Source organism: Anopheles darlingi, chromosome 2, assembly GCF_943734745.1.
Source record: "Anopheles darlingi chromosome 2, idAnoDarlMG_H_01, whole genome shotgun sequence".
NCBI lineage: Eukaryota > Metazoa > Arthropoda > Insecta > Diptera > Culicidae > Anopheles > Anopheles darlingi.
The window spans coordinates 8,122,408-8,143,507 of record NC_064874.1 but is presented as its reverse complement, the minus strand read 5'-3'; the positions used below and the strand labels follow the sequence as shown (position 1 = coordinate 8,143,507).

The 21,100-nt window shown below is 49.4% G+C and overlaps 1 protein-coding gene across 1 annotated transcript in view; it reads right to left on the bottom strand.

Annotated features, from left to right (window-relative positions):
• LOC125951081 (basement membrane-specific heparan sulfate proteoglycan core protein) overlaps positions 1-21,100 on the bottom strand; it is a 91,176-nt gene that overhangs the window by 12,872 nt on the left and 57,204 nt on the right. The window contains exons 8-40 of the mRNA XM_049679619.1: positions 18,531-18,644; positions 18,327-18,452; positions 16,191-16,310; positions 15,146-15,262; positions 14,775-14,911; positions 14,530-14,620; positions 13,861-14,001; positions 12,751-12,883; positions 12,430-12,518; positions 11,914-12,036; positions 11,373-11,497; positions 11,179-11,281; positions 9,782-9,886; positions 9,606-9,716; positions 9,261-9,377; positions 8,954-9,073; positions 8,282-8,353; positions 8,038-8,052; positions 7,439-7,572; positions 7,277-7,370; positions 6,483-6,863; positions 6,005-6,411; positions 5,650-5,934; positions 4,586-5,550; positions 4,385-4,502; positions 3,226-4,299; positions 2,893-3,156; positions 2,654-2,819; positions 1,920-2,096; positions 1,321-1,454; positions 1,049-1,223; positions 368-965; positions 36-298 (exon numbers count right to left, since the gene is read on the bottom strand). Of these exons, the coding sequence (XP_049535576.1) occupies positions 36-298; positions 368-965; positions 1,049-1,223; positions 1,321-1,454; positions 1,920-2,096; positions 2,654-2,819; positions 2,893-3,156; positions 3,226-4,299; positions 4,385-4,502; positions 4,586-5,550; positions 5,650-5,934; positions 6,005-6,411; positions 6,483-6,863; positions 7,277-7,370; positions 7,439-7,572; positions 8,038-8,052; positions 8,282-8,353; positions 8,954-9,073; positions 9,261-9,377; positions 9,606-9,716; positions 9,782-9,886; positions 11,179-11,281; positions 11,373-11,497; positions 11,914-12,036; positions 12,430-12,518; positions 12,751-12,883; positions 13,861-14,001; positions 14,530-14,620; positions 14,775-14,911; positions 15,146-15,262; positions 16,191-16,310; positions 18,327-18,452; positions 18,531-18,644 (7,194 nt within the window). The remainder of the gene's footprint in view (positions 1-35; positions 299-367; positions 966-1,048; positions 1,224-1,320; positions 1,455-1,919; positions 2,097-2,653; positions 2,820-2,892; positions 3,157-3,225; positions 4,300-4,384; positions 4,503-4,585; positions 5,551-5,649; positions 5,935-6,004; positions 6,412-6,482; positions 6,864-7,276; positions 7,371-7,438; positions 7,573-8,037; positions 8,053-8,281; positions 8,354-8,953; positions 9,074-9,260; positions 9,378-9,605; positions 9,717-9,781; positions 9,887-11,178; positions 11,282-11,372; positions 11,498-11,913; positions 12,037-12,429; positions 12,519-12,750; positions 12,884-13,860; positions 14,002-14,529; positions 14,621-14,774; positions 14,912-15,145; positions 15,263-16,190; positions 16,311-18,326; positions 18,453-18,530; positions 18,645-21,100) is intronic.

Genomic DNA, 21,100 nt, shown 5'->3' with positions numbered 1-21,100 from the left:
CAAGTTGGTACCACGGTACAGATCTCGATACTTACGGTCAATCTCGATGACGGTATAGGCACGGTCCATGCCCTCCTCGTTGTTGGCAACACAGATGTACACTCCACCGTTGCTAGGCTGCGCGTTGAAGATCCGCAGTACGTTGCTGCTCTGCTGCACGTTGCTCTCGAATGGTTTTCCACTCAGCGTCCACTTGATCGTCGGGAATGGTGTACCGGTCGCTTCGCAGGGCAACGAGAAGTCCGTACCCTGTACTAGCATATAGTTCTTATTCAGCGGGGTCACACGCGGAGCGATTCTGCAAATGATAGCGTTAGAGAGTAAAAGATTAGATCCCGTAGGGCCAGAACTCCCGATATCACGGTACCTGTTTGGTTGCGGTGGCGTGTCCTCGTTGATTGCTACATCGACCATTGACACCTTGACGCGTCCGGTCGGGAACTGCGCGGTACAGACGTACCGACCCGAGTTCTCCTGCGATGCATGTTCGATGATCAGGATCTCGTTGCGCACGTTAGCATTGACTGGCAGTCGCGGTTCGCCCTGCTTGGCCCAGGTGACCCGTGCCGATGGTGAACACTGGCAGACGAGCCGGATCTGAGCCCCCGGTTGACCGTCGAAGCTGCTTGGCATGATCTCGACACGCTCGTCAAATTCGTTCGGTTGTGGCAATACCGGACCACCGGTCGGTCGGACGTACACCGTCAGCATAGCATCGGACTCACCGACATCGTTGCGTGCGAGACACCGGTAGGTACCGGCATCCTGCAGCCGCAGTGAGTTGAATCGCAGCAAGCCTTGCTCGTTCAGGTTGATGTTGAATGGCATCGGTTTATCTACGCGCTCCCAGGTGATGTACGGTGTCGGGTAACCGGACGCGGTGCAACGTATCTCCGCTCGCTGGTACTCTTCCTCGTCGACAAAGTTGGATGACAGCGTAACGTTCGGGGGTGCTGGCACTTGTTCTGTGGATGAAGTGGGCACAGTATGTCATTCACCGAGCATCCGAACTGTTCAACGGGCCAGCATCCATCCATCAAACACTTACCACTGACGGTAATGGTGACCTGCTTGTAGACCACATCCGGTCCACTACCGGCACGGCACACGTACGAACCACTGTCTGTGATCTGGATGTTGGTAATGATCAGCATACCGCGGTCCGTGTAGGCGCGATCCGGCATACGGCCATTCTCCCTGTTCCATACCACCTCAATCGGACGCTGAAATACATGCCAAATGGTCGCATGGTCGACGAGTTATTATCGGATACATTCTATTCTTTTCTCTCATTTTCTGCTCCACTCCTTTGTTACTTACATTCGAGACAATATGACGCGCCTGACAGTCGGCACGGAATTCGTCACCTACTTCGACGATCTTAATCGAGGGTACGTTGATAGATACCTCAATCACGGGATTCCCTGGTGTTACCGGTGGTCGGATATCGATTTCTTTGGAGAGAAAAATCGCGAGACAGAACAGGGAAAGATGTGGAAATGAGAATCGATTAGAATCAGTAGCAGGACGAGCAGGACGAGAGCGCAACTGGTGCTGGAAATGTGTAGATATGTTAGATGACGATGATTAGTTGGCTGTCTACGGGTAGTGTGCGATGGTTAGTAACCGGATTATGATATTCTTTTCGCCCGTATTTTAAATAGCATACTCTAGGATTCAGGGCGCTACCTATGGGAGTACACTCTACATAGTAGACAACATCAGCGGTGTCTAGTGATTGGCACGAAATTGTTAGTCGGGAAGTGCTCTACCAGAGGCTTGAGGTCTAGTTGATCGTTATCGAGTAATAAGTAAAGCATACTGCAGCGATACAGAGATCACTACGGAGACAGAGCAACCTAGTGTAAGCAACTAGTAGAGCGGAACATTGAAGTAGCAAAAACCACCGACAAGCACACCTGTATGCGAACGCTTGTTCTTGTATATCAGGGCGACTTCGAGGCCCCCGTTATCGCACTTGTGAAACTGCTCGTAATGCTCGCCTGTCTGTCTTCCGGCCAGTGCCTCTTTTTGTGAGCACCGCAGCTTGATAGGAGCAACACTAGTGCCGGCCTTGACAGGAGCCGCACGAAGTCCTATTCAGATGGGGGATTGGTTGATTGGTTGATGATGATGAGTGCGAGTGAGTGTGAGTGTGTCATGTTATTTGCTGTTATCAGTGTCTAACAACTTGTAATGCGATCGCGTTCACGAAAAAGAGAGAGAGGAGGAGGATCCCATATGATACACCCTACATCTTACCGCCCAATTCAGTGCCTGAGCGCCATTTTTAGTGATACTGATAGACTGGTTCAATGTGTACGTGCTTGCAGACAAGAGAGGGTTATAGTAAATGGAAATGCAAAAAATGGTTCGGAAAAAAGCAGTATCATTATCGTAAATTCCATGCCGTTGTTAACCGAGACCACCACGGATCTACCGCCCTTTCCAGTGGGTGCATTTGCGGTGTGAGAGTGAGCGTGGTGCATGTGAAATGGGGGAAAATATGAAAAAAGAAAGGGAGGAACGCGCCCGGTGTCCAGTGCGGGCGTGTGCAAAGAAAAAGTTAAGAAAAGACGAGACGAGCAGCATTGTAACGCCGTCGACTGTCACTGTTGTACCGTCGGTTTCCGGGACACGTTAGAATACTTACGATTATCGCAGTTGTCACCCGTGTAACCTTCGCGACAGTTGCACACGACCTCTCCGCGCCCCGTCATCTGGCAGGAGTCGGCATTCTCGCATGGGCATCGCTTGCAGGATCCCAGAATACCTGCTCGACGATCGTAATGGTCCCGATAGTGCAGATCCTCGCAGAGCTACAAGGGGAGCACAAGAACAAAGAGATGAGTGCGCGCTGGTAACAGAATTTGCCTCATGCCGAGAACGTACCTCGCAGCTGGTGCCACGATAGCCCGCTGGACAGCGGCACATTTCGACCTCCTCGGCCAGCCCGTTATAGTTGCGCGTGGTCACGGCGGTACCGAGCACGATGTCGCTTAATCTCGAGGTGCGCGTGGATTCGTGGGTCGTAGCCCGGATCAGGATGTGGTCCAGGTTAGCGAGCACGGTCAGCAGATCGCTCCTGGCGGCCGGGAACGACGAACGACGGCTAACGACCGTCCAGTAGGGCTCAAGCAACGGTACGCTGTAGGTCTGTAGAAGAAAAGCACAATACAAGTTCGATTAGAGATGAGCGCTCCTCAAGAGACCTCCCGGACCTACCCCATCGTCGTAGTGGTCACGGGACCACACCAGCTTCAACCCATTGCCAATGAGAATGATATCCTGATCCGGCGTCGGTCGACCACCATCGACCTGCTGCGTAACGGTTAGATTAGCGCCGTACGACAGTATCTGGCTACCGAGCACCTGGCTCGGCAGGTTCCAGTAGTACGTTTCGCGATCCCGGAACGTGTAGCTAATCTCGTTGATGCTCGGATTAATGTTAAAGTTATCCCGCACCAACACCTGCCCATCACGGTTAGCGAGACTGATCGTGTTGTCGAACTCGTCGACCAGCACCGGTAGCTCCTCGCGGTACAGGTTCGAGCTACCGCAGGACTTGGTTACGCCGGAACAGAAACACTCCAAACAGCCGGTCGCGTGGCGCGTACTCAATCCGAACGATCCCGGACGGCACTGGTCACAGGTGCGTCCCTCTACCAGCTGCTTGCACTCACAGCGATTGTCCGGGCAGCGACCGGTGAAACCACGCACGTCGCAATCCCGCGTACAGTCCAACTTATTGTCCGCCCAATTGTCCGTGCAATCGTACGGTGTACCACCGGTTGCGTTACCGACGAAACCGGGCAGACAGAACTCGCAGCTCGGGCCGTACGTATTGTCACGGCACCGAAGGCAAGCACCGCTCTGGGAGTCACACTCGTCCGAGTGACCGTTACACTGGCACCGTTCGCACAGCCCAAGGTAGAGACCATCGGGACCCTTGTAGTAACCCGGGGAACAATCCTCACAGGAAAGACCAATGTGACCCTCCGGGCACTGACACTGTTCGACGGGCCAGGCCCGTGCACCGCCACCACCGTACGGATGGTCACGGGCAATGTCCAGACTGACGTGCGAGAGGGCGGCCTCGTTCGAGACGGTGTTGTACGTCGCCTTGATGAAGATATCACTAACGTTCGCTAGTGCCATCAGCAGGTACTCCCTGTTCACCATGTTACCATCCTCGTAGTTCTGCCAGAAGTCCTCCAGTATCGGCACCGAGCTGGTAGTCGAACCGAACGACGAGAGGCCGCTGTTGGTACGGTAGTGATGCAGCTTGATTTTGTTACCCTGCGCGAGAGGAAGAAAAGTAGAGAGAACGGTCAATTACAACTGATGCTGCTGTTGCTGCTACATCCAGTCAGTGATCACTTACGCTATGTAGCACCACATCCGGAGAGTTGTTCCTCGAGACTCCACCGGATGAGTGAGGCGTGTAGCGGAGCGTGTAGTTCAGATGCCCACCGAAAGAAGTCAGCTTGTTACCCAAGAACCTGGATATGGGAATAACAGAAAAAAATGAAGAGGAATTTAAAGTACCGTACCGATTGCGTTAACGCGTAGCTTCGAGACTCACTGTGTCGGCAGTCGCCAGTAGAACGTCTCATCGCTGGCACCAAAGTTCCGGTAGACGATTTCGCGGTTCGAGATCTGCAAACTGTTCGCCACGACCGACGGGTTCGTGTAGTCCGAGATGAGCGAGAACGAGGAGCGTCCATCGGCGAACGATGCCTGGATGGTGTCCCGGGTGAGCGTCGTGCTGCTGCACTGGTTCGATACACCCATACAGAAGCACTGGATGCAGCCCTTATCGTGCAGGTGGAAGTGTTGTGCCGAGCAGCGATCACAGTACTGTCCCTCGACATCCGGCTTACATTGGCACCGTCCATCACCGAGTATACGCTCCGTACCGTATGAGTTGCAGTTGGAAACGGGCCGTTGGAAGCATCCCTCACCGAGCGGATTACCGACGTATCCTACGTCGCACTCCATGCACCGTTCACCGGTATAGCCACGGTCACACCGGCATACAACATTGTCGCGGGAATCCAGATAGCAAGAGCGTGCTCGCGATTTCTCACCCGCCACCGGACATGGACAGGGTTGACAGGGAATGCCTCGGTTCGGATCACCGTAGTATCCCGGACGGCACTCCTCCAACCGTGGCACACAACGGCCCAACCACGGGCCACTGCTTTGGCGTACGTAGCCCGGTTCGCAGCTTTCGCACGACAATCCTCGGTAGCCCGGTGGACAGCGGCACTCCTCGACAAGCGAAGCGCTACCGAGTCCACGATCGTTTACCGCTGCCGAATCCATCATGATATTAACTAGCTCGATGTTTCGCTCGACTTCGTCCACGTACTGCATACGGATGAGGATGCTTTCAATGTTGGCCAGCAGCATCATGATATCACCACGTCTCGCCACCGAGCGGTCCTCCTTCGTCCAGTGCCCAGGGAGCAAGCTAACCGAAACGTGGTTCTTGATGTCCGGATAGAACAATTCGCTGTGCGTGTAGAACAGCGTCAGTCCATTGCCCTGGTTTGGTCAGAGGAAAAAAAGGAATACGATTTACATTGAAGCTCGTGAGATAAAGAGTTCGACGAACGGTTGTCCAGTGGCTGGACCTTTGCCCACCTTGAGGATAACATCCGGAGCATTGATCGGACGTCCATTGCCATCGTACTCGACATCGTACCGAATGGAACCACCGTACGATTTCAACTGATTACCCTTATACTCTTCCGGTAGCGAGTAGTACGGAGTACGCCTTCCAGGCACCAGATTGGTCAGCCTCAGCTGCACACCGTGGCGCTGTGCCGTCAGGTTGTGGTTCTCGAACTCTCCGATTATCAGTTCCCGGCGGCCCAACCATGCTCCTTCCACACCGACCACCGTCAGTGAAGATACCGGAGGCTTCAGCTACAACCAGGGAGAGAACCATCGAAAGGTTAAGTGATGATCATCTTACAAAGTGGTGAATAGTACTTACGGCGTACGTGTACAGGTCGGCACTGCTGCAGGTTGTCGCGACACCGAAGCAGAAGCAGTTGATACAGTCACTCGGATTGCGGGCCTTGCTGTTAAAGTAACCCTGCTGACAGACATGGCCAGCACTGATCACGGTGACGATCGTATCCGGCGATACGAAGTGCGTTCCCATCGAGTTGATGATCTCGCAAGAGTACGCACCGGCATCGATGGGCTGCATGTCACCGCACACCAACCGCCCGAATCCGTTCTCGCTCGTCGAGATGCACTTCTCGGGCACATGGCCCCAGTTCAAACGCCAGACGATCAGCGGCACCGGCACGGCAGTTGCACGGCACGTAATATTAAGCACACCGCCGGCCTGGATCGTTAGCGATGGTGGCGGCGGTTGAATTACACTCGGAGCCACTGAAAATAGGATTTTGGTTAGTTGATTTGAACCTCCGGACCATGCCTTCCGTCTGAAGTGTCTGACTTACTGCAACCAACTTCGTCGGATTTATCAAAGCAATCGGGATGCGTATCGCACTGGAACGACTTCGGGACGCACTGGCCCGTACGGCACTGGAATTCGTCGTAACGGCACGGTGCGTTCGGTGGCAATGTAGCGCAGTTCTCTTCGTCCGAACCATCACCACAGTCCTGCTCACCGTCACACAGCCACGTCTTCAGGACGCACTTACGGTTGGCACACTTGAACTGGTTTGGTTCACACTTGTGGTACACACTGCAGCTCGTCTCGTCCGAACCATCTACACAGTCACGGTTACCGTCGCAGATCTGCGACTTCCGAATGCACTCACCATTCGAGCAGGTTGCTTCGTCCACGGCGCACGCTGACGGTGGCCGGACATGAGATGCTGGTGAAAAAAAGGGGGTCAGAAATTAAGAGAGATTCTTCAAGAACACCCAACCCAAAATTACTTCAGATTATCGTAAGGACATTACTAACCATCGCGAATCGTCAGAAAGGGGAACGCAATTCCATTATCGAAAGCATTAAAAATGGGTGAATTGAGAACAATTTAAGAGCGAAACGTATTTCTACGAGAGCTAAACAATGACATTCCACCTTCGGATTACCTGTTCCGTAGAATGTGTAGCCTATATGCGGTACCGTACCGTACTTTAGGGCATTGTTCTGTAGATTAAGGTACTTAATGTTCCACGCTTTGTTCCAATGATTGCGGCACAGAGTGGATTGGAATACATTCAAAAGGACATTCAAGTTCTAGCCTAGTACTTGTCGCAAGATTCCACCAAGTTTACTTACATCGTGTTACTTCTAGGGTGACCTCCTTGGTACTGCCGGGGGTTGATTTAGAGTAACCGACGGCTTCGCACACGTACGTTCCGCTGTGGTCCACCTGGAGAAACAAATTTGCAACTTACAAGTGCGAACCATCTTTTGGGATTAATCAATTTCGCGACTTACCCGAATGTTCGGAATTTCCAGACGTCCATTTGAATCACGCGTACCAGGTGGCAATGGCAGTCCGTTTCCACGTACCCACCTGACCTTAGCGTGAGCCGGTCCCTCGTCACGGCACTGGAAGACGACCTCGTTGCCTGAAATAATGGTGTACGAACAGAGTGGAAGTGAGTCGCTTGATCATCGGCAGGAAAATTTTCTCCCGCGAGGGCGAAGGTGAAGTGCATTCACGATGAACTCGTTCTATGTACTGTGATGTATCGTAGTCCAATTCGTGAGCTAGCGGTGATCGCTAAGACGTAATTTTATGTGAATTAAATAGAATATACTGGAGCACTCTATGATAACAACTTATAGTCGCAGAAGTTGTACGTCAGCACGTACGTTGTTAGTTAGAGAAAAGATATTTTTAAAATCATTTTAGATGGATTTCTGAAGATCGGTTTAGTATTTCGTGATAGAGAAGGTGTAAGTAGGTAGATCAGTCCAGTAGCGATCAACATCATCACTACTACAGGTCGTGGAAATCGGAAGGGATCGTGCAGATCGTGCAGAAAGGAGGCATGCACCTTTAAAGACGAGCGATTCCGCTCGGTACTTACCCTCGTCAATATTCACTTTACAATGCAAGCACAAGTTATTAGAAAAGCGTATAAGAAAGTGGTAAGAAGATTGGCGTTAGGGCAGAGCGCAAAAGGTTTGTAGAGGTAGAGCATAGGGAGAGCATAGCAGCAAACAGCAGCAGTACACGCTTCACCGCATTTCAAGAGTACTCTCAAAGGCACAGGCACAACACAGGGGGAAGGGGCGATAGGATAGCCTTCACCCATCACACTCTATACTTACCATCTTTAATGGTCTGATCATCGGGAACGGTCCTCAGGTGGAGACCTTGATGCTCCACAGACGGTGGTACGTCTGGATTGGCCGGGAATTGCGTAGAAAAATGAACAGAGAAAAAACAATTAGATGCGCTCTAGTACTGTACCCCGGGTGACTTTTCTTTTGGAGTTAACGACATTAGTCAACTCCACACACACTCCTCAGATCAGGTCAAACCAATTCGCTTAGATGTTTAGTGTGAAATTTTGGCGTAGGTGTCGATGTTGAATTGTTGATGTAGAATTGAGCTGATAGTTGAGAGCGGGGATAACTACAAACTCTAATCAATAATTGCAGGAGTGGATATCATTAGCGTGTTATCAATCGAACGAAAACAAGATATTATTTTACTTTACTATTAATTCGATCCCAAAATTCTCGAGGATTCGTGTCAAATCCATCCAAGCATGCCCATCGTAGAATGCAACTTTGTTCCATTTTATCGATGCAATTGGAACCACCGGATTTGTATTAATGTTAGTGTTTAACGGGCTCTATTTCAATTAGAAGATTATCGAGAAGCTGAAAATTTGATCAACGCCCAATCCGAAGCTGGTCAATCTTTTAGTAGAGAACCCAAGCTGCAGCTCAATCCAGCAATCCAGATTGGCGTAGCAACCGTTGATGGAAACTTACACGGAGGACAGTCAAGCTCGTCACTAGTGTCAAAGGGACAGTCTACTATTCCATTACACTTTAATGCAAAGTTTATGCAAGGACCATTCTCACATCGGAACATGTTTGGACCGCAGCTGACTGAAGAACGTTGCGTTACCGAGAGAGGATTTTGTACAGAGGAATAAGACATCCGATTGATCATCCCATCGAATGTCAAGGCCAGAACAGAGCGTAGATATAGATAGGTAGAGTCGATACAGAAACAAAGAATGTACGAAACAAAAAAGGGAGAAAATAAAGTAACAACAAATAAATCAAAACTTACAACAATCGCTCTCATCACTACGATCGGGGCAATCGGCCCGTCGATCGCATCGCTGCTCGAGTCGGATGCAATGGCCACTGTGACATCTGAATTCGTTGGGTCTGCACCCAACCGGTCCTACAGTGGCGGGCGACCATTAACCGAACCGAAGATACGATGGTGGCATAGTGACCAAATGGGGAGGGGTTTGGTTGGAGTGTGAACATGCGGGAAACGAAAGTAAACATGAAATGGAACAAACGAAAGAATGGATGGATGATCGAGCGAAATTGGTTGTCGGCACTGGTTTGAAGGCCTGGCGAGAGGTGTTGGAGCGGAGCGCCGCTCGTTAAGCGCGATACTTACTGCAGTCGGCTTCGTCGGAACCATCGGGACAATCAATCCGTTGGTCGCAACGACGGCCCTCCGCGATACATTGACCGCTGCCGCAGCGGAATTGATTCCGGGCACAAGAACCTATCGAGAGGAGAGAAACCAAACGTTCAGAACGCCGTTCAACGGTTCATTCTGGAAATACATACAATTGCGTTCGTCGGAACCATCGCGACAGTCTGGGCGTCTGTCGCATACCTGGTGGCTGGAAATGCACTGACCATCGCCGCACGTGAACTCGTTACTCCGGCAGGCTGTAAGGAAGAGCGATTTTCGTTTAGCAAACTAGCGTGGAAGTGTAACCGGACACATTCTAAACGATACTAACAGACGGAAAACGTTACGAAAGGATTTATGAAAAGTAATCAACATATACGCAAAACAAATAAAACCGAATCGATTTTCAAAAATAGAAGGTAATAAGAGAGGAAATCAAAAAAACGGAGACCACGGAGATGCAGTGGTATCATAAAAAATGGGAAAGAAAATTCAAACAAACCCTATTAGCTATTCCAAATGAAACATTCATCAATTCCATAAATAGAGTTGGAAATTTGAGAAAACAAAAAGTATAACTGCATTTTACACCCGTTTAAACATACGACGACACAATGCACAGTTGAAAAATGTTAAAAGTAACGAAAGATTCGTAATATATGCTTTTATAAAACAAACAATCTTTCTACATTGTCCAAAACAAGAAAAAGAACATCACAAAGGAGGAAAACAAATAAAAAGATTTTTAAATTCTTCCTTTTCTTATGAATTCAAAATCGATCGATGGATTATGCACAATGCAATTGGACATGCATTACACTAACTAAACAACATGGAAAGCCAACCCTTCTCTATGGTTTCTGTGCGTATTTTCAAGCGTCAGTTATCAAACCGTAAACGATATTTTGAACATGCATGCAGCATACAATCAGAACGAAATACAGGCACAACAGGCAGAGGGCAGGAGTGAGTAGAAATCGCCTTTGGTACTACTACTGGTTATTAACCGAAACAGTTCTGCTCGTCGGAGAAGTCTTTGCAGTCGTAGTAACTGTCGCACCGGAGCGCGATGTCAATGCAAAAGTGCCCATCCTGACAGGTGAACTCGGTCTCATTGCAGGACCCTGCCGCCGTGTCGGATGCCACAGGTGAGATAGGTGGTGGTGGTGCACAGTGGGATAGTGGTGTTGTGCAGTGCACGCGTAACGGTGACAAGAGAACAAGGAATTTCATTTGTTATTTTAGAAATTCATTTGTTGAATGTTCAACCGAAGGCAGTGCAAGTGGTTGAGTATTGAAACCAATAGAAGAAACACACACACACATACGCACACAGAGAAGTGGTTCACAAAAGTGGTGCGCAGGTGAGGGGCGTGCAGTTGTTGGTGAAAAGAGAGATTTCGAGAAGAAAGCGCAATTAGTGTGGGGCAGATGGGCAGCAGCAGAGCTTTATTATTTAGAGCTTTTGCCTCTTTTGCTGTTGTTATTGAATTACTTTAATTACCAGACACTAGCAGCTCTACACGGAATCTTAAGTGGCAATACTTACGGCAATTTTCCTCGTCGAAACCATCGGCACAATCGCGCCGGCGATCACATCGCTGCGAATGCGCGAAACACGTTCCATCAGGGCATACCAACTCCTCGCAAGGCTACAATGGACATCGAAGGGAAAAAAGCAATAGCCAACAAATGGTTAATGTGTGCACTTTTGGCTGAGACAGAGATGAACTCAGTACTTACAGCAGGCGGACAATCTATCTCATCGGATCGATCGTAACAATCGTTTTCACGATCGCAGCGCCTATCGGCCTCGATACAGCTACCGTCGCGACACTGGAACTCATCATCCGTACAGACGCCGGATCCTTTTTTTTTTGTCATCCAAACGAAAAACAACAAACAACGATGTCAGATCTCCGCGACAATTTTGAGATGCACCCTTCGATCACCCGGATTCCGTCACTTTTTCATCGTTACATTCGATGGCTCTAGACTGAGCCCTACACTTTCCCAACTCATCTTTCGACTTGAGGCGCAATGTGTGCTGTGCAATACGACAGAACTAGTTTTGGTTCGCAAAGAAAATTTTTGGTGGAGTGGTGGCCACCAAAAACCACCAAAGCGTTATTGACAAATGCGAACAGCAAAGCATCGGATTAAGGTACGAATGATACTAGCGATTAAGACGTGACGAGGTGTGCCCAAGACTACCTCAGCATGGGTGGTGCTACCAGCGGCATTAAAACGAGCAGCACAGTGTGCATGAGTGTGCCGGACTTACCTTCGCAGCTCTCCTCATCGGACCCATCGGTACAGTCCACATTACCGTCGCAGCGGAAATCGCCATTAATGCACACCTCATTTCTACACTGCCACTGGTCCGCCAGGCAGTCCGTGCGGTTGACTATGGTGGAGGAGCATGGTTGGAAACATATAAAACAGGCGTCAAGTGTCAAGGGTAGCACAGCGCAGCGCAAGCTTTTTACTATGAGCGTGTGTTAGGACAGCGAGTAGCGAATGGACGAGCAAGGGAAGAACGGGCTGACAGGAACCCATTTCGTTTTGTGCTAATAGTTGTGCTTAAACCAATGCGTGTGTGTTAGTGGATCGCAGCGTCGCAACAGAGCTTTTACATCTAGTGTTTTCCTTTCTACAGTGATAACCGCTACCGAGATATTAGTCAACACACATACGAACACACATTTATACACAGAATAGAACAAACACACACACACACACACACACACACACTCGCACGCGAAGTATGGCACATAAAACTATGTATGGGGACACTTACTACAGCCAATCTCATCGCTTCCGTCACGGCAATGGTCGACACCGTCGCAGCGATGCTCCGGTGCTACGCATTGCTGGTCACTCGTGCAGCTGCGCTCGGGCGCAGGAAAAAAGTGACCGGAAGGGATTTTTGACAACATGGCAACATGGCAACATATGTACACGTGAGAAGGGGATTTACGTACGTCAAACAGTGAACACAGAGTACCAAAAACGAAAGCAGAAACAGAAATCAATGATCAACACTATGTACACCGATGAAGGGGGAGAGAAAGGGGAGGTGGGGGTGGGGGGAGGGTGGGAGTGGGGACGAGGAACTTACTGGAACGCATCACCGTGGCAGGTGATGCAGTTCTGCTCGTCTTTGCCATCGATGCAATCAGGGACACCGTTGCAAAAGATCCGAAACTCGAAGCACTGGCCATCGCACGCGAACTCGTTTGTATTACATTCCTCTGCCGGATGGTGGTGGTTGGGAGGTAGTGTGCACGGTGTTTACGTGTGTGTGTGTGTGATGTGAGGAGGGAAGATGATGAGGTAAACACATTTAAATAGATTCGAGTGATGGACAAACTCCGATGATGCTCGCGACTCGAGCTAGGTGTCATTACATGAGTATCAAACCGATATTAGCCAATGGATTGTACTTTCCGTTCTGATTTGTCAATCAGAAGAAAGAAAATAACCTCTGTTATTGGTCCGATTGAATAGAGAAACTTACTGTACACTTAATCATCTCATTGCCGGTACCGGCGGAACAATCGGAACGAAAAACTTCAACGGCAAGTGACGAACCTCGTAGAACTGGTTTGCAGTCTTCGGGTGGTTCTACTATCCGTCGCATGTTATGTGTTAGTGACGACATATACTTTTACATTGATCTGTCCTTTGTTTTGTGAACGCTTCGGCACCGTCATCGCTAGCGTTCGTCAATATCGTTCTACAAAGAGTGAGGTTAAGTTTCCCCACGCCTACTTTCTGATTACCGTATTTGATCCATAAAAATACAAAACATTCACGAGTTAAACTAGCTACCAAATTGTACCAAATCTATGGACTACGAAAGTTACAAAACACCCAAAACTTATGAAAATGCAATTCAGCTAGTCGAGGACTAGCTATCGGATATCGCAACATTTGAAATCGCAATCCCTTTCGCCCCACTACCAACACATCGTACGCCAGATGTGAGACATGCAAAATTGACGACCCCATGCACCCAGTTTTAGTCAGACCCGTCTGTCGCGGTGGGGGGGAATGAAAGTGTGCCCGGTTTCATTTCGACGTTGAAGTTGAAACAATTCCGTCCGATAGGATGGTTAAAAAGAGAAGGGGACCCATCAATCCATAAGACCGTGAAGGTGCGTGAGTGAGAGAAACAAGAAGGAGAAAGACGAAATGGTCAACCAGAAAAAGGTAAATCACGCTATACCGTAGCTACAGCTCTCTGGCTCATCGGACTCATCGTGACAGTCGACGATGCCGTTACAGCGCTTATAGTCTGCAATGCATATACCGTCGTTACATTCGAACTGGTGCTGGCCACAGCGAGGCGGTGGCTTTCCGGCGCGCCCTACAAAAAGATGGTGATAGGAAAGATTGGCGAGATTGATTGATGAAACGATTCCCCCGTAGCGTTTCGTTGAAAGATTGCAGCATTTAATCGGCAATGTTTTGATTCGATTTGTCGAGTGACATTTTATCCCTCATTTACTTGGTGGATCTGGTTTTCGCGGTGGGGGGCAAAATTTTAACGGAAAGTGCTCGTCACATCTGTCTGTTTTGTAACCAAACCATATACTACATATGCTACACTGAAGGTCACTAAACGTACATAGAGGCACACGGTGTTTGCATTCGTTAACAATGACAGCATGTACAGGAGGAGAAATGCAAATGCAAAACAATGAACAACACATACATTCAATTGGCATGGCAAGGTACACAAGGGATCCACATATCAAAATGACAATGGCAAAAGATGCCAGAAATGATGCTGAGATGATTCGATGTTCCTTTCTTGCAATCGTTACGATTGACCCCGATAATGCCGTTCAACCTATCGACAGCTGGACGGATGGCCAGTGTTAGTGCTACTCACCACAAGCGATCTCATCGGTTCCATCCCTGCAATCGGGCTTTCCGTCACACTCCGCGCTCTTTGGAATGCATTCTCCATCGTAACACAAAAACTGAGTCGAGTTAAGTCAAACGATTGGAAATAAAAAACGAAAAAGAAAAAAAAACAGAATGAAACTTAATACAAATAATAAATAGCATGTCACTGGCTAAGCGTCCAATTTCTCCGTCGAGGGTGGCCTTCGCCAAGGGAAGCGACCTTCGTACCTCATGCGACGCACAGCTTCTATCACACTGCGGGTCCGTTTCGTCCGAATTGTCACCGCAATCGTTATGACCGTCACAAATTCGATCATTAGCAATGCAGTAACCGTTTTGGCACGTAAACTCGTCATCGTAGCAGGCTTCAAGTTAGGGGGAAAATAAAATAAAGGAAAAATGAAACAAAAGTTAGCGAAAATATAATAAAATGGAAACAATTCAAAATTATCTAAATTAACAAAAAAAAAATGACATCATTGGAAAAGAAAGGCAAAAGAGAAGAAAAAGTAACATTGCACATCGCTGAACGCGTCAGAGCTAGTGCTTTGTTGGAGCAGATGGAATCCGATCTGCTCCCTTGCGGAGGTGTAGCCTACTTCGTTTGGCGCAGCCCAGCTCGTCCGATCCATCGCTGCACTGATGCCAGCCATCGCAGTGCTCCTTCATCGCTATACAGTACCCGTTCTGGCAGCGGAACTCATTCGGTCGACATTCTGCGTATTTGGTGGTGGTGGATGATGGTAGCGAAGACGGCAACATGCAGCCAGGCAGCATGCAAGCAAGCAAAGTATATATAGGGAGAGTACGGGAGGGATAGGGGGGGTGAAAAAAAAGAAATAACGGGCATCATGCTGATTAGTCAAATTCCTAGGCCTAATACGGAGTAATCCTTCTACCACCGAAGGGTAACCGATGGGGATCAAATGGGTGCATGCTTTGTATTTCATTAGTAACGAGTTGTTAGTAGTTCGCTGGAAATGTTTTGGGGTAATTACTGGGGGATTAGTTACTTTGGATGGATAGGACACTGAATAGTTTGTAGTGTGGTTAAAGGTGTGTTGAACGATCCACATCGTTATTAGGTTTTGTTTAGCTTCTCTGATAAGATTTTTGTGATATTTACTAGACGGTCAACTATTTCCATTTTCTAATCATTTAAAGCAGTTTTCCAGTTAGTCTTCAAATTTGATAATTAAACTTTCCACCAGGATTCATACTAGATTATATTGAAATTTTAGTACAGATCATTGATTTCATTTACACCACCCTCCGTGGATTGCGTAGAATTTTTAGACAATGCTTAGCAAGTCATTCACCTTCGAATTCGATTGCAAGATGAGATTTAAAATGGATTAGCAAATTTTCCTTTTTACTTGCATACCTATTAATAACACAAGGAAAAGCGCAAAAAAAACTGCTGCACGAATATTTCACAGGAAAAAAGAAAACAAAAGATGATTTGCATGGACAACATAAACACAGACAGTCGCAAAAAAAGAGGAAAGAAACAGAGAGCGCGCCCAGACATCCACGAGAAGGACACGTAGACGGACAGATACACGAAAGCTGACACGACAGGCACATGGGGTGGTAGTAGAGGTGGAACACGGTGGTGGAAGACCAGACGGGACCGAAACTTACCGCACACCTGCTCGTCGGACCCATCCGCACAGTCGTACACCCGATCGCAGTGCTTCTCGACCGGTATACACCTGCGGTCCGATCGGCACTGGAACTGATAGGACGTACAGTTTCCAGTCACTAGAATACACCGGGTAGGATTAACGTAGAATGCGTTAGTGCTGCGTCACTGCTGTTCCTGTCATCTCTCCCCCTCTCTCCCTCTCTCTCTCTTCTGGTAGCTGACTGTCGATAGATCGCTGAGACCGATAAAGGAAAGTTTTTGGCAATCGACCGAAGGGAAGGAACTGGAACGTATCGTTTCTCGGAGTCTCCAATCAGTCTGTCAGCCGGGACAGGCCCATGGTTCAGGGGGAGGTTTTGCGCTACACACTAATCAACATTCGCACGCACTACCTGCTCGCGAACCTCCTCGATAAGGACATCGGAGAGCCCGATCCCGACCCCGACCACGGCCCCGGCGAAAGTCAATTAATATCAATCAGACGGCACCGCGGAAATCGCACTTCAAACTCCCCGGTGGTGAGGGAAACTCCCCCCAAAAAAAAGCATTCCCGAACGTTTGACACTCATCAAAACGAAGTCATGCAAACGGGCGGGCTCGGTAAATGCTCAGCTAAAAGGCCAGACTAAGGCACTCCTCAGTCTTTGGCATAATGCGTCGCGTTTCCCGTCGAGCCAGGGATTCGTCTGCGGAAACAGCGGCCGGTTGGAGCGGGCAGGAGCGGGTAGGTCATGATGGAAAGCTAACGCAATGGCGTTCCATCCATCGCACACACCGTACACCGTGGGCCGCTGTCAGTAAACTCAATCCGTTGAATCTGGTCCGACATCAAATGTCTCTACGTACTGTTCGAAACGCATTTCTCCCAAAAGGGGGGACTGGTGCAGTCGGTGTGCGGTCTGTGCGGTGATATGTGCACCGTTCTAACACTATAATTACGCTACGACTACGCTTTTTTTTACCCTTTTTACAGATTACGCCCGCTACCTTCTCTACCACCGGACCGGACGGGAACCGCGACGGTTCGCGCGCCAGTCTCAAACATGCAAAAGTAAGCCAAGCATGCAAAGCGTGTGGATGGTGTTGGTGGCCGCACTGCACATGCAGCACCAGGACCACAGGATCATCCCCGCTACCCCATCGCTACCAACGGCTAGTGTTAAGCGGACGTACGTGCTACGTGCAGAAGGTTAATGTAATGCTAATGATGGTGGTAATGATGCCCTGTGCTACGCTTCCTCGCTTCCTCGCTTCGGGTGTTACGGGGGGTGTAGAACGGAAGGAAGGGTGCTAAGGGGTCTGAGGTGGTGAAAACATGGCGCTTACTGGGACAGCTACGCTCATCGGAAATGTCATCCGGACAGTCGATGTTGCCGTCGCACTTTTGCTCCAGTGGAATGCATTGGCCGTAGTCACACTGCCAGGTGTTCTTGGGGCACGCTGCGTCCCGGTACAGACATGTCAGGACAATAAGACACACACACACACACACACAGGAAGAGAGAAAAAGAGAGAGAGAGAGATGCACAATCGGCGCCATGTAGCTCATAGCGAAAAGGGAGAGGGAATTGTTTTTAAAGAAACAAAAACCGAAACGAAAAGCGCACAAAATCAAAACAGTTTCCAAAAATGGGAAACTTAAAAATGGCTGGAGCAGGAGGAGAAGAAGGGGGAAGGAACGAGATTGGAAACCTACGGCAGCCATCCTCGTCGGCGGTGTCCCGCGGACAGTCGACCTTGCCATCGCAACGGCCCAGTATCGACACGCACGACCGGTCCCCGCACGTGTACTTGCCCAGCGGACAGAACCTCGCTTTCCTGCCCTTTCCTTGGAAGCAATCCCGATCGATGTCCGTCCATGTGTGTTTGTGTGTGTGTGTGTGTGTGCGTGGGTGTGTGTTTGCGATTTCCCAGCAGTTCCAGCGAGTGCAGCGAGCGTATGGTAAAGGGGTTAGCAAAGAGTAATGAAGACCATTGATTTGACACGAAATGTAACAAATATATGATGCTATCGAGGTCCCGAAGACGGCCACAGGTTGTCAAACAGTCGACATCAACAGCCAACAGTCTGTCTGTCCGGCAGCTACTGGAGGGAAGAACAACACTTCGATACGCGACGCACTTCCGCTTACCTGTGGGTGAACATTGTTCTTCGTCTTCCCCATCGAGACAATCGGCACGGCGGTCGCATCGTGATTGGGCCGGAATGCAGGAACCATCGTTGCACTCGAACTCCGACGTCGGATCGCAAGAGCTCACTGTCCGGTGCAAGAATGTCAAGAATTGTTTCTTAGCTTTAGCTCGTACTACGGGGGTATGCGACGGACACTACTTACAGCATTCATTGTCTGCTTCATCCGCTCCATCCAGACAGTCCGGGATGCGATCGCAGCGCTTCTCGTAGCCGATACAACTGCCATCACCGCAGGTGAACTGGTCGTCGCGACACTCTGCAAGGAAACGAAACGAGACAAGGGAAACGGTGAATGACCGATCGGTTTATATATCCTGCGTCACGTGCCAACAACGAAAAAAGGGATGAAGATGGCTGATTGGCTGAGAGCCCGCTTTACGGCCAGCAGCTCTGGGGGGGGGGGGGGGGGGGTGTGATTCCGATTTTCGGAAAACCCACTTTTCGTAAAGCCCTCGGAAGCCGGCCCCTCCGTGCAAGGGGATCATGATGGTGGCGCGGCATTAAACGTTGATCCCATATTTGTATTCCGCGCGAATGGGGCTCGGGGTCCGATGCTCGATTTCCTCCTCCTTCTACTCCGCCATATGAACATGGAATAATAACGAGCGACCTAGAGGGTGGTCTTATGCTGCATTATGTTCCTGCTATACCGCTCGGCACACGCTTCGGTAGAGGTACGAAAAGCGAAGCGAAGGTTCGGGAGGTTCTAAATAACAACAAAAGATTTAGCTGATGGTCCATTCCCACTACCCCGTAGCTAATGGTTCTAATGGAGGAATTGCATCATCGCCTTTAAACGTTGCAGTGTCGATTGGATGCAGGTGATGGCGAAGGCCAAGTTCAGCGCCCCCCAACAAAAGCCGCTAATTGTTGCTAATTGGAGCATTGATTCTAATCGACCTTCCACACCGTGCGCGCGCGCGTGTATGTGTGAGACAAACTCTAGATCGCGAATAGAAATTGCAAACACGGGAGTTCATCATGTGGACCATCGCCCTGTATGCATGGTTTGCATCCGAATTGAGGACAGCAACTTCGTTCCAGGGGTTAGGTTTTATTTATGTTACGCCTTGACTCATACACTTTATTGAATGATATTTTTGGAACAAATTTGTAGAAAGCGTCCGTAAACCTACATTTCAAATAGTCTTCTATCACATGAAAAACATTAGAAATCTGTTACTCTGGTAGAATTAAGCAATACAATTTAATCTGAAAAACTCTTTAAAAACCTCCTAATTACCTCTGCTTTTTACACTCACGCTCACAGCCACCTTAGATTTAGAGAACGAGAGTAGAATCGATCAAATGACAACAAAGATGACAGCCAGAGCTCACGCTGACTAGCATCTCACGGCTGGCCGACGGATTCACGATGCGCGACCATCCTAAGTGTCATCTTCCTTCCGCCGGGTTTGGTTTTCTGGAGAGAAAACAATTTGCCAAACGCCGCCAGCACCGCCAGCACACTCGGTTCGAAATAGTTTCACATTTTTCACGCGCCCAGCTGTACCCCCGGTATCCTCTTCCCTGTTTTTCCTACCCCCCTTCCGACTGCGATGCGCGATGGCGGTCAAAGCACTCGGAATCCGGATCCGTAATTCGATCCGTGCAATCGTTTCCGCGTGTGTATGTTCTGGCCTCCTCCTCCCGGGGTGGTGGCGAGGAGAAACTGGAACGCACTATTGCGCCATTGATATTTGATCGACGGCGCTACACCATTCGGTGAGTCCGTGCGGGAACGCATCGATCCATGGTGCGTCCTCTTCACTCGAGTACTCGTTCGGGGGTTCGTTTCTGACACCACCACTCTGACAGCCGGGTGGCCGGTTCAGTTGTTTTTGGGGTTTTTGCCTGGGAACTTTTTTACCGGTCGTCGTCGTCGTCAGAGCCAATCGACGCCATGTTGGCAGTAGCAGTAGCAGGATGACTATGGGATGGACCAGGTTGCCCCATCGGCTGGTTTCCATGGAGCATCTCCCGATCGTGGAATCCATAGAGTCGATGGTCCGAGTTTGGCAAGAATCCTTACCGATACTTCTTCGAATTACCCCCGGAATCCAGGGCGCAGCACGAGTTTCAAGTTCGCTCCATCCAGCAGTTGAAGGTTAGGAACGTTGGAACGCCATAATGTTTGGAGGAGCGAATCATCGGAGAAAAACAGATCTGTCAGAACAGTCTGTCTGCCGTGTTGAAGACGAACTTGGGGTTCGGGTTCACGGGGTTGATACAGGGAAATCATACCGTGGCATACGAGGGGTTCGCGGTAGTTCTGCATTGCATGGCCTACTTCACCCTTGACCAGCGCCTTTCAAAATCGATAAAAAGTAGTGTCCTGGATGAACAGGAGCGAACCGGAAAAGGGCGCTTAGCCATGTTTGGCTTGCTGACCCACCTGTTGTGGTTGGTTGTGGGTAAACGGAACGATGATATGGGCCGCACGGTGTGACGGTGGACAGAAGAACAGCCATCAACATCATCATATCCTGCTACAATACTGCAAACGTTGTACGGTACGGGCGCTGCACGGACGAACCGATTTAGATTCTTCGAATTCGCCGCAAAAGTTGAAGCTACGAGCTACGGACCGGCACAGTGTATCCTGTTTCACGTGAACAACAACAAATTCAACAAAAACCTCTACCACCACCACCATCATGACGGGGTATATGGCCATTTGAGCTTGCACGGTGTTCTATTGCATTACACTCG